Source organism: Solanum tuberosum, unplaced genomic scaffold (genome assembly GCF_000226075.1).
Source record: "Solanum tuberosum cultivar DM 1-3 516 R44 unplaced genomic scaffold, SolTub_3.0 scf00226, whole genome shotgun sequence".
NCBI classification, from domain to species: domain Eukaryota; kingdom Viridiplantae; phylum Streptophyta; class Magnoliopsida; order Solanales; family Solanaceae; genus Solanum; species Solanum tuberosum.
In genome coordinates, this window is record NW_006239155.1 from 790,398 (window position 1) to 803,829 (window position 13,432).

The following is a 13,432-nucleotide window of genomic DNA, read 5'->3' on the forward strand; positions in this document are numbered from 1 at the left end:
TGCTCCCAACTAATTTTTCTCCATGCCAGAGCTCGAATTCGAAAACTCTAGTTAAAGATAAAGTAATCCCACCACCGTACCACAACTCATGTTGGTGCCGTCATTATACTTTCTTTCTTTCTTCCCCAATGGTTTCAAAGCTAGCTAGTAGCTAGTAGGTTCCATGTGATTAAGTACGGTAAAGTCATAAAGAAAGAGCTACCATTTACTTGTTGTGCATTATCTTGGCCCAACTTGGAGATTCTTATCAAGGGAGACAACTCGACAGTACCTACACAATAAAATGCCTAGTTTAAAGTTGAAATATCAATTCTTCTCTAGCAAGAAATAATCATATAAAGTTATGATGAACGTTTAAAATAAGGGGCAGAGTAGTAGTGTTAAAAAAGAAGTGAACCAGGCCGAGTTTGTGGCCAGGTGCAATAAGTTAGCAAGTACCTGGTGAAATAATCGAGATGTGCACATCTTCAAATGGTGTAAAGTTTTGGTGGAACAAGTGTTTTACAACTCGAGTCTGAATCATCTACTTTGTAGCTAAGCTATGTAGAATTTGATGGTGTAGATTGACAATTTGGTTTACCAGAAAAAGGAATTTCTAAAGAAGAAAGAAAGCAAATTGACACAAACTACTATATTTGAATAAGCAAAAAGATAAAGATGAAAAAATACGCGTTGAAAATGTTTGTTTACAATGGCAAAGGAATCTTTACTATCATCTAAAGAAATCACAAAGTTTTCCAATCTTATATCAACCCAAACATACAGGCTCTCAACTGTCAATAAGTGATCTTTGTACATTAATAGCCAATCCAATCTTACATTGTTTCGAATTTTTGTGCCTCCCAATTCCCAAATATAGATTCAGGTTCCAGTTTTAGAACTAACATGCCAATTCAAACACGAGCTAGGCCAGAATTTCAACTTTATGGGTTTCTGAATTATAGAACAACTATTTCAAGTGCTAATATAACTGAGTTCTAAAATTTAATGTTTACATATTTAATGAATTTCTTAACACAAATACACAGTTTGAGCAAAAGCTATTGGGTTCATCCAAACTCATATTTGGACTTCTACCTCAGCCCCTGATACTAACTTGATGTGCATGGGAAGCAAATTAAATCTTGTGCGGGGATCGGGATTGGTGGAAACTTGTATACATATTATCACCATTTTTTCTGTTTCATAATGGAGCAGCCATCTCACCTTTCAGTGATGCTCTTTAGTCTTCTCCATCTCTGGAGTAAAAAACAAGTCCTATTCTGAAACCCACGAAATTCTTACAGATTAACGGGAGGACTTCCCTGAAATGGAAACAAGAAACTTCATTCAGAGGTCTACTCATGAAAGGAGCTCCAGTGAAAAAAATAACCAAACAGATTGATCTGAATGAAGGAACATTGTGCTAATTGAAATAGCTCTCACCTTGAACAAAAGATCATGAGCAATATGTTCCCAAGGTAATGATATAGACATCAAACAGCACTTTAGGGGGGTCATTCCTTCATCTCGGGTAGCAGAAGCAGCAGCGTATGCATGCTTTGCTGCCTCTGATGCAACTGATGCAGCTCGTCGCACAACTGCACTGAAGCTTAATCCTTTTTTAGAGTCGTGATCTACAGAATTTTGGCTCAAGTCCTGCTTGCTTTGATCTGATACACAGAAGTAAAAGCATCGAATATTTAATTTGCAGAAGGTTGAAATAGATCAATCTATATAAGGGAGACCATCATGCAGTACCATTTCAAAGGGCTGGAAGAAAACAGATTAAACTAAATAAAGCATTTGATTGCATATGAAAATTGATTTTTTTTTTAGCTGAGGATCTATCGGAAACAGCCTCTCTAGCCCAAAAAGATTAGCCAAGGTCTATATACACCCCCACCCTCCCCAGACCCTACTTGTGGGACCACACCGGGTATGTTGTTATTGTTAATGCATTTGGTTGCAGCCGAAGTGAACAGTTACCATGCATACTCGTATCAAATGAAATCTTCTAGCTCACACAGAAGACAGCATAAATGGAATGACCCACTACAATGCACAAAAGGTGCTATCACAAGATTCAGGTTTCTTTAAGATTTTCAGAAATATTTATCCCAATAAATCTAGATGAATTCCCTGCACAAGTTATTGGCGCATTTGAGTTTCTAAATCAACTGAGCGAAATTGAGAAGCTATAATAAGTTGCTCTTTAAGTAATTTACCAATCACCAACTTTATGACTAGAAATCAAATAACACAGCCTCACGAAGAGAGATCAAATTTTGTGATACAACATGATGAAGCAGTAACTATTTTTCAGTTTACCTACAACACCAGACACAGCTACTTCAACTTCCCCACGTCCTCCGGGGCCTTTCATGTAAATCCTGTCAGTTTTCCCGACAGAATGAAGTGAGAGAAGGCTCCCAAAACCAGACCTTCCAGCTGTGAACATAAAAGGAGTTGACATTAGATTACCAGAATTCATTTTCCTCTTGAAACTGCCAGAAAAACAGGACTAGGAAATCTCCCTGCAATTGAAATTTGATGATTTACTATATCAACTGTTTTGACTTAAAGCTCCAGCAATGCAGAGCTGTAGTTGCAACATCAATTCCTTAAATGATACTCCCTCATTCCTAATTCATGTGAGACTTACTATTTTGACACCGTTTAATATTTATTTTATTTGGATAAATAAGCAAACAACTTTATTATAAGAAGACAACCACTAAGATAATGCAATATATTACAGAAAGGGTATCCATTCCACCAATTATATTATTCTATCCAACTTTTAAAAGTTTCAAGAGGTTGAAAAACATTTACAAATGAGATCAAATTATCGATGTGATATTTCACCCATTATATAACTTTTCAACTAGTACCATGTTTTATGGCAAAGAGAGGATCTAAGTTCGTACAGTCATATCATGATATACAATCCTCACACTTCCAATAGTTCCCAATCAGTTTTACAGCACTAACACCTCATCTTAGTTTCTAAACAGGACAGTTTGGACTACAAACAAGTGCAATAGGACATGCAAAGTGGAAAAATCTAGATGGTTCACCAGTTTCCGTTTAAAATTGATTTGGTAGCGTGACAAAAAGAAACGACAAACAATTCACATGTTGAAACAGCAGATTTACCATCATATGCATCTCGGACCATTTGATAGCTAACGAAGCCTGAGAAAAGAGTAATCTGGAATCATATTAAAAGCTGTCAGTACACCAACAACTTCACAACTAAATTTTCATGAGAACTGCAAGTATACGCCAAATACATAATAAACACAATATCCAACATATGAGGACCTCAAAATACATTGTCAGAAGCTTGTAAGCAAGAGAAAAAATAATCACAAAACTCTATCAAACATTTGATAAAGTAAAATATAAGTGCTTAATTTTAGCTGTGCAAGTGAAATAAAAAACTACTGTAGAGAGTGTGGTTGTTAAGATGTCAAATTAGGTCAGATGACCAAATACGTCATCCCTAAAAGAAAGTTTTAGGGAACCAAGCAGCCCACAGATAATGTTTGTTTTCTGATGAAATGATTGGCTTTATTAATGGCATCAAGAAAATGCAAAGTAGTTTTAAAAGAACCAAAGAGAAAGAAACCCAGAGATGGGTGTTTTCTTGTATCTCGTCTAGAAAAAACACGTTCCTGGGCTGCTTGTCTTCCCTTAAATTTCCCTTTAGGAGGCACGTAAATAGATGAACACTTTTTGCATGATCAATAGAAATGTGTGTCATTTATACTAAATCCAATATTCCATAACCTTCCATTTCTTCAACAAATAACAAAGTAGAATTCACTATTCAGTGCTTTATTCACTTTTATGTCATGTCATTACAAACTAAAAGCACCAAAGTAAAGCAAGAATTATAAATACTATTCACTAATAGAGAAAATCAGTTTCTCAAACCTTTGACGTTGGTGCTTTTCCAGAACTTGTATCACTACTTGATGTATCAGCAGGACTGCAGTCTTGTCGTATTCTCTCCCTTGGAAATGCAGCTCCATCATGTGCATTTAAAAGTACACAATAGCAGTGATCAACATCTGTCAAGACCTGAAGAAACATAATTTGCAGTGCTTCTACAGTAGTGACTAGTCTTATCAAAAGTGAATGAAGAAGTTTGCTCTAATTTATTTTCATGTGAGTGTTAATTTAAGCGATCAATGCTGATTATCACACTTGTGCCGTTTCGTGGAATGCTTCCTCGGATTTCATGTCCTCTCCTAATTTAATGGGGGAAATCAACCTCAGAAAAACTTTAAGCAACATTTGTTTTTTCCCAGAGATCAGTTGGGAAACACAAGAATTAATAGCCCAATGTCATCTATTCTACTGCTCTTTCAGGGTGTCATTCATGGCAACTTCACATTGGATTAAACTGGTATAGGCCATCAAATTCTATTCCATATCAAGGTACACTAAGTCACTAGCAGAAGGATTATCCAACCAACCTATTGACAATTCAAGCCTTAGAGAATAGGGGTTCATACACCTTGATTTTTTACTAATAAATACAAATCAGAGATTTTCACACACGATTTTACAATTCAAGGTGGCAGTGATAAAGTAGCCAAAAATGATTTGCAGGACTCGTATGAGCATGAGGCAAAAATTGAGAGATGTAATAAAAGCTTCTAGAATTTTGCAATGTCAAACATGAAAGCAAACTAGAGATACAGAATGCTTGTATTATCAAAGGAAGGTATTTACAGTCTGAAACTGTAGAACATGTCCAAAATGCCTATCTTACACGGATTTTGCATGAAAAATGGTAGACTACCGCAATCCATCAAGATGTAATTGTTTTCTTACAGATCAAATGTGAATGAAAACCAAGAGTGATCAACATCTAGATTACATGCAAAATGGTAGACCACCCGTGATCCTTCAAGAGGTAACTATTTGCTTACAGATCTAATGCAAATAAAAGGTTAGTATTTGACGTGCAGAATAGAATGCCTCTCAACAACATAAGGGAAGGGGGCAAGAATAAGTTTCGATTCAGCAAACATGAAAAACCCAGGGTGATTAACTGATCTGATAATCTATTACAACAACATACCCATTGTAATCCAACAAGTGGGGCCTGGGGAGGGTGGTGTATATGCAGCCTTATCCTTGCCTTGTGAAGGTAAAGACTAGAGAGGTTGTTTCCGATAAGACCCTCGACTCAAGTAAAGCATATAAAAGTCAAGTATGGAAAGGTTTCCAGTACATTATGCCTTTCATATATTAAGCCACATAGCAACTTAACAAAAGTGGTCTGGGAGTTGATATATTACCACTGCATCAAAAGTGGAATCGAAGTCATCAACTGCAAAACATATCTCTGGGTAGGCAGAGGTTGTTTCTACTTCCTGAATATATATTTATAATGTCATTAGAAGACACTTATATCAAGCATAAAAGGAGTCATATGGATCTCCAGATATTAGACACACTTACCTTTCTTGAGTCCAAGTGAAAATTGATACGACTTGGAGATGCATAGACAGTTTTGACAACCTGAAAAAGTATAGAAATAAAAGAAGAACAACCATATTTGCTGTTCACTAATGAAAACCTTTAAGGAATGAAACTAAACTAGAGAGAGGCGAGGAGCCAAACATGTCACAAAGATCTACTTGGCTTTCTACAGTAATAAAAAAGGGTAGCAGGTTTTATTTAATAACAACTTGAATAGTAAAGTGAATCAGAGTAGTATGAACACTAATAGGAAGTTTTTGATCTGTCTACTTGCCTTGTATATAGGAGATAGTGGCCGGTCTTTTCCAGTCTGGTAATTCTGAAGGACCTGTTGACTAGCACAAAACCAAAAAAAGAAAAGAAAAGGAAAACCACTAAAGAGTATACTAAAAGTTGTTATGCTTTAGCTGATGCATAAACATATGATACAATGACAATGAATATCCTGGCAAAAGTTACAGCAGAAGTTCCTCTTTGAACCAAAAACAATTAAACAGAAATATCTTGAGAAGATACTCAAAAATTTTATAGGTGTTTTCCTGAGTATTCGCTTATTAACCAAAGTTCATGAAAAACTCAAAAGTCATACAACCTTTATTTTTCTCATAAAACAGTGCCTACAGTCAAAGAGACATCACAACCATGTGAAATAGAACATTAAGACACTACATCATGGAACAAAGAAAAATAAGGAATAGTACCTGCAAATTGCAACTGTCACACTAAAAGAAGTTTGAGCAATTAAGTTCAAGTAAAAGGAGCGCCTCCAATCAACATCTGATGCACTTGCACCAATTAAGTCATCCAACTGACATGAAGACGATGAACAATAGAAATTTGTCACCTTTGAAAACATCTAATATCATCTAGTATATTCTGATGAAGATAAATAACTAAGGGTCGTTTGGTAGCTAGTTTGGAGTTGAGTTACGCAAGTATGAAATCCAGCATAAATACATACCATGTTTTGGTAGGTGGTTAGGAAGTGAGTTATTAATACGGTATTTGGTTTGCAATTAGAAACCCACATAACTAATACATGTATAAGCTATGAAGGAATCTATGTATTATTTTATGCAGGATAGAAGGTGAGCTAACTAACACATAAATAACTAAAACTTGCATAACTAATCCCTGCATAAAACAATACATAAATTTCCTCATAACTATTCCCTACATTACTAATATATGTTGACCTACATAACTCTAACCACCAACCAAACAACTCCAATTGTTATTGATCAATCTTACCTTTAATGTGACCACAATCAAATATAGAAACCAAATCTGAATTCATTCTCTTCAAACTTAACTACTAGGTTATTGAAGCAAAAGCTAGAGAAACAATCATCTCTATCAATTGCATAATCTATATAGCAATTGTCAAATAAATTTGTTCACATCAAAATGTATCATCAATGTTGGAGTGAAGTATATGTCCTCTAAGATGATATCAATCTAGACTCAGGATGCCCATGAATACATAAAATTTGAAGATTCCAAAGAAGACAAGTGACCATGGAATCTAGATAAATGTTTTCCGATCACAGTATCCTAACTTTTCAGTATGAATTTGGCTCTTTGGAGTACTTAACCAGTTAATAAGATAATTCTATCATGTAAGTAGAAACTGTTACGCCATAAATTTACAGAACTTAAGAACCCATAACATTCCTAAAACATATTTTCTATTTGGCGCAGTGTTTGTAGGAATAGACTTAAAAACGAGAGTGAGACAGTACTTCACAATGAATGCAAAAGGAAACAGTACAACACCCAGCAGGATGAAGAATGTCAAGTTCTTTTAGTGTTGCGTGATCTTATAACACAAAAAGTAGAAATTCCTCGTAGCATACTGCAACATCAATGGTAACTGGCACTCATCAAAAAACATAACTAGTATACAATCTTGAAAATCCATATCCCCAACTATCTTATGGTCCAAGTAGAGTGATGAACCAAAACAGTCAAATCATCAGGAAAACTGAATGAGCTCTTGGAATGAGTTATAGACACTTTTTTGACTAATAAGTATTAACCAGCAAATTAGGCTACAGCTTCACGATGAACTTACAAAATTCTAGTATTTCTATCTACTAGTTGCACATTGATTAACCACCAGCCTTTATTTAGGACTACTCCTGTATTGCCTCTTTTGAGAGATGACAATTCATCTTATCATGCATGACGGATAAATAAGAACATCTCACCATCATTCCCCAAGGTAGCATTTGGCAACAGTTAATTTAAGATGTAGCGTGTCCAACATCTACCCCTTTTCAAAACCTAGATGTAATTTTCCAGTCCCATTTACTTGGATTCGGGTCTTATTTCAGGCTTAATCTAGAATCTTGAATCACCTCGAGTTTTTCTCTGACATGTGTGGCGTTAAAATAGACCTTAAAGTAAGTACAGTGAAACAAGGACAAGAGATTCCACTTAACCGTTGAGCAGCAAATTTGCTTAAAATCCAAATTAAACTAAACAAGACAGTCTACATATATAAAGAATAAAAAGACTAAGCTTGATGATTCATACAAATTTCCAAGTTTATTGGCCCGTATGGATCATAACATTCTAGTGAACATACATCATACATTCAAATGATTAACACCTTAAATGAAAGAAAGTACTTCTTTAAGTGTGTCAGAGAAATCTGAATGAAAAACTTGTGCTGTTTTTACCTTAGGTGCCCACCTGCGTACAAAGTATGGAGTGTTTGCAGATTCGTCTTCATTTGACCCATGCTTCTGCAAATGCTACACCAAAATATATATACTCGTATTAATTCACTTTCAGTAAACTGTTATTCAGATTCAGCAGGTTGCAACTTATGGTTCCCTAAAATAAGGAGAAAATGAGAAGATGTGTACCAATTTTTTAACAAAGAATACAAGATCATCTTCCTGACGTCCCCTAGACTCCCTTCCACGAATGAAATACACATCCATAACGCCATGCCAGAAACGGGGATCCGTTTCAACATCTGATCTTTCATCTTCCACTATGGTTTTCCCTAACATCTTTGAATTCTTCTTCACCATACATAGCAACTCAGATCTGCATGGAGTTTGAATTTGAGAAGGCAAACAAACACAAATAACAGTATAACACTCTTCACTTCCCCTACCATACTCTTAAGAGATTTATAATAAAGTATCGCATAAACCTAGAATAGAAAATAAAGAAAGAAACCACTGATGAGGGGCAAAACAAAGCCATTTTGAATATTCTTATTAATCATTCAATGCCGATCAACCGAAGTAAAAGCCTAACCACCAGTTCCTTTCCAAAGCAAGTTCAAACCATGTTGACTTGAAAACATGAAATGCTTATCGGAAGTTCATCATGTAATTACCCAATTTCAGAGGGAAGTGCCAAAAGCCCAAAATGAACAATTGTTACTTCATTCACTTGGCAGATTTATAATTTCATTCAATTGACAACATAAACGTGAAAGCCTATCACTTCTAGCTACTTGTACATCCAACAAAAGATTTCATTTGATAACACCAAGAGACAAAAAGAAAAAAGAGGAAAAAACATAAGGACAAACTTCACCTCCTAACAGTTAATTCCTGACACAGCAGATTCCCACTGGTAATGCTAGTCAAAGACTCAAATCAATTTAGCAGGTTCATAATGTCGTTAATAACTAACATAATCACAAAAAACTTGTCTCGGGCTACTTGTATGTTGTCTAATCCAAATAGGGATTTCAAAAAGCACAAATTTCAACTCTAACTCAATGCCAATCATAATGCTAGTCAAATAAATTTAGCAAGTTCATTATTTCTCCAATAATAACATAACACAAAAAGTTCTCACTTCTCACTCTCTAGCTACTAGTATGTTTTACATCCAAATAGAGATTTTAATAGCACAAATTGCAACTCCTAACTCAGCATCTTTGGAATCATAATGCCAGTCAAATCAAGTTAGCTAGTTCCTTATTCTTCAATATATAACATTAACACAAGAAAATCTCAATCTATAAGCTACTTGTATGTTTTTCAACTCCTAAATCAGAGTCTTCTGAATTGTAATGTTAGTCAGAACAATCAGAAAGTTCATTATTTCTTGAATACATAGCATACACACAAAATATTATCAATCTCTTAGCTACTTGCACGTTGTCTAATCCAAATACAGATATCAAGATCACAAATTTCAACTCCTAACTCAAGTGTCCTCGGAATAGTAATGCTAGTCAAATAAATTTAGCAAGTTCAATATTTCTTCAATAAACACCGTAATCACACACAAAAAAAATCTCCAGCTACTTGTAATTTGCATGCCTTATCATCCAAACGCGTATTAACTTAAATTTCAACTCCTAACTCAGCATCTTCAGGATCACAATGCAAGTCAAAACAATTTAGCAACTAGCAGGTACATTATTTGTTAATTAAATAACCTAAATACAAAAAAATTCTTCAATCTATAACATGAACGCAAAAATATTCTCAATCTCTAGCTACTTATATGTCTTGTCGACTCAATATTCATTACTATCAATCCTTCGAAACCTAATTAGAGAAACGGAAAGTAAAAGTATAGCTAATAATTCTCAAATTAGACTCACCGACTAGGGGTTTGGCCTCCCTCCCCTAGCATTTTCTTCTTCTTCTCTATGAAAACTCTCCTTTCAACAACGCAGATTTGATTCCGCTGACTCCGCCGCTCAAATTGATGAAGTTTCTCAGACTACGATGCGCTTCGGAGAGAACGAAGCAATGGAAGAAGACGAAGGAAGTAGCCACAGTAGCCGAGTAAGAAGAAGACACCTGGTTTGTTGATCTCAGAAAAGCTTCCAAAAAACTTCTCTGAAATTTACAAAGGGGGAGTGAAACTTCTCGTGCTGGATGGTAAAAATTGGCAACTCTTTTTTAGCTATATGCTTTAACCCTCTTTTCTCGTTAAATTCAACTTTCCTCACAAAAACATTTCATATGTCAATAAAAGCCCCGCGTTTTGTGACTTCATTCAATTGATACCTTTATCTATTAAAATTTTGATTATTTTTTTTGGCTTTTTCATCCGGTATTCGATACTTGCATTGGAGTCTAACTAATTCAAATTCACGTTGTGCAAGGGCCCATGTAGGAAAAAGCATTAATTTTTTCATATCTAAAGCTCGAATTCAAGACTTTTAGTTAACAAAAATATGATACATATATTATACTTATAATATAATGGATACATTTAATATATGCCCACTATATATAATCGAGTGTATAGAGTTCAGTTATATTTGATAAATTAGATGACCGAATGGTATACATATGAATAATTGTCCCCTATTTTTACGTAAAAGTCACATTTAATCGGACATTTATGGGGTAGGCCTAAGTGATGAAGCCCACTGGATTTAACAAGCTAAGTGGGAGTAGGTATTGGGTATGGGTAGCAGTGGGCTTTTTCAACATTTTTGAGCTAGTAAGATGAAGGAACATCTTAAGATTTTTCTAGAAAATAGGTGGGTCTCACACTAAATAAAAACCAGATTTGAAATGTGCAATAAAAATATAATTGTAGATCCAAACTTTTGAGTGTTGAAGCATTGCTAATATACTAGCAATAACAACGTCAATAATATATTCAGTGTGATTCTATAATTGAGAATGATATGTACGCAATCTTAGAAATTATTTTTCGGTAAACAATTGATTCCAGTAAAGTATAAAAAGAAAATCCAGGTAATACATTAGGACTAGTGAGTGGTGACTAGGGAGTACTTTCGACCAATGGTTGTTTGTGAATTAATGAAGGGTATGAGCAAAATTAAACTCATTCATGAATAAAAGATTTTAAAAAAGAAAAAGTTCGTTTAGTTTGATTTTAGAAAATAAAATATGAAAAAAAAAATCAAAATATCTAGTATATTCTAGTTACATATGGTCAGTAAAGAAATTAATTAGCAATTAAAATAATTTTTGTTTTGATTATAGTTTCACGTTATGTAAGTTAATTCATGTTTCACTTGTCGCATTATGCTTTTATAGGTGACCGAGGGTGTTTGATATTTCATCAAATTTGTATTACTATTATCTTAACAACAAGGGTTCATTATTTCAACTATGTAAATTGAATTTAGAAAAAATATTTAAGAGATTGAACATTACTATTTTTATAATTATCATTCATATTGTTCAAATATATTATTTGACTATATTATATTTATATTATTTTTTATAACACATCGAAAAATCAAAATGAAAACCCAGTACCATAAAATAAATAATCTTTTTGAATTGGGTAACATTTCTTCAAAACCAAAAACTAAAATATCTAAATCATAAAATACAAAATTAAATTTAAAAAAGGGAAAAGGCTCAAATATGCCATCGAACTTTCAGAAAAGGCTCATTTATGCCATCCGTTAAAAGTTTGGCTCATCTATGCCATTACCGTTTAAGAAAAGGCTCATTCATGCCATTATTTTTTAACGGTGGTTTTACAAAACCATTTTTTACACGTGGCCAATTATAATTCGGCCACGTCATTATTTTTTTCAGAATTTTGATTTTTTATTATAAAAAAATAATGACGTGGCCGAATTATTTTGGTCACGTGTAAAAAATGATTTTGCAAAAAAGTTTGTTCAGAATTTTGAATTTTTATTATAAAAAATATGACATGGCCGAATTATAATTGGCCACGTGTAAAAAATGGTTTTGTAAAACCACCGTTAAAAAATAATGGCATGAATGAGCCTTTTCTTAAACGGTAATGGCATAGATGAGCCAAACTTTTAACGGATGGCATAAATGAGCCTTTTCTGAAAGTTCGATGGCATATTTGAGCCTTTTCCCTTTAAAAAATAAATGTACACCCTTAGCAGCTAGGGAGAAGTGGCCAGTGGGCTAGCCGTTAGTAATAGTCTAAAAGCCAACATTTTTCCTTTTAGATTTTTTTTTTTTTTTTTGGTTTTTCATCCGATGTCCGGAGCCCACGTTGGAGCTCCGACTAAATTCGAATCGCGCATTGCAGGGCCTATTCGGGGGTGGCGCTCCCAAAAAGATTTTCTCCATACTCAGGACTCGAACCCGAGACCTCTGGTTAAGGGTGAAACACTCTCACCAGTACACCACAACCCATGTTGGGTTTTGGATTTATTTCTAATTCAAATTCATATTGGAAAGTTTCACCTTTAATACATTGTTTATAAAAAATGATCTTATATTTAATATCTAAATAGAAAACCTCTTATTAAAAATGAACTAGTAATATTTACCAGTCTAAAAGACAACATGATGTAATAATTGGAAAAGTAAATGTAGTGAATAATTAAAGTAGCTTTAGTTTTGCTTTATTTTACAAGTGTTTACTTTCGTTACAAATTGTTAATAAAAATATCGACAAGCATGATCTGTTATTGTTGTCCTTTTGTGTTGTTGACCTCTTCCTCATATAAAATACTTTTAAAAGTTTATTTAATATGATAATTATATTTGATTGGATATGAATTTTAAAATATCAACTTGAAAAAAAAAATCTAAAAAATAAAAAGACCCAGCCAAATTCGAAGAACATATATTAGTGGTGGTGTTCTAATAGATCTATCAATGATTCAAATGATTCCAAATCTTGGACCCATTTTACTGAGACCAGACTCGTGAGGAAGAAATTTGAATTAATAAACTATAAATTAGATGGATTTGACAATAGATATTAATTTAATTAATCCATGCATTAATAGATAGAAACAATAAAAAGAAATTGTTAATTGCTTGTTGTAAAAAATAGGGATAAGGGTCTGAAAAATATCCCAACTTTGGTCGAATTTGTTGTTGCTATACTAAACTTTCATGAGGACCTATTACCTCCCTAGACTATTTACTACCGTATTTTTTATTCCCTGAACTATTTAATAGTGTATTTTAAAGGTATATATGTGCCCACGTGGACACATTACTATTTATAATTTTGCATTATTTTTTATGTCCAC

At 33.9% G+C, this 13,432-nt stretch overlaps 1 protein-coding gene across 1 annotated transcript; it reads right to left on the reverse strand.

Annotated features, from left to right (window-relative positions):
• Positions 1–685: 685 nt before the first annotated feature.
• On the reverse strand, positions 686–10,358 carry LOC102583654 (uncharacterized protein KIAA0930 homolog). Its single transcript, XM_006356782.2, has 12 exons — positions 10,067–10,358; positions 8,355–8,541; positions 8,166–8,240; positions 6,183–6,289; positions 5,756–5,816; positions 5,461–5,520; positions 5,298–5,372; positions 3,922–4,068; positions 3,139–3,193; positions 2,311–2,430; positions 1,426–1,652; positions 686–1,304 (listed from the first exon to the last, which is right to left on the reverse strand). The coding sequence occupies exons 1-12, from the start codon at positions 10,096–10,098 to the stop codon at positions 1,281–1,283; spliced, it is 1,170 nt and encodes a 389-aa protein (XP_006356844.2). The 5' UTR covers positions 10,099–10,358; the 3' UTR covers positions 686–1,280.
• Between the last annotated feature and the right edge of the window lie 3,074 nt (positions 10,359–13,432).

Bases quoted from the DNA above. Each gene is read 5' to 3' on its own strand.
- LOC102583654 (XM_006356782.2), bottom strand. From the start codon at position 10,098: ATGCTAGGGGAGGGAGGCCAAACCCCTAGTCG. The intron at 8,241-8,354 runs GTACACATCTTC...ATTTTGGTGTAG, and splicing joins TATTCTTTGTTAAAAAATTG to CATTTGCAGAAGCATGGGTC. The intron at 4,069-5,297 runs GTAATATATCAA...ATGTTTCTTCAG, and splicing joins ATTCCACTTTTGATGCAGTG to GTCTTGACAGATGTTGATCA.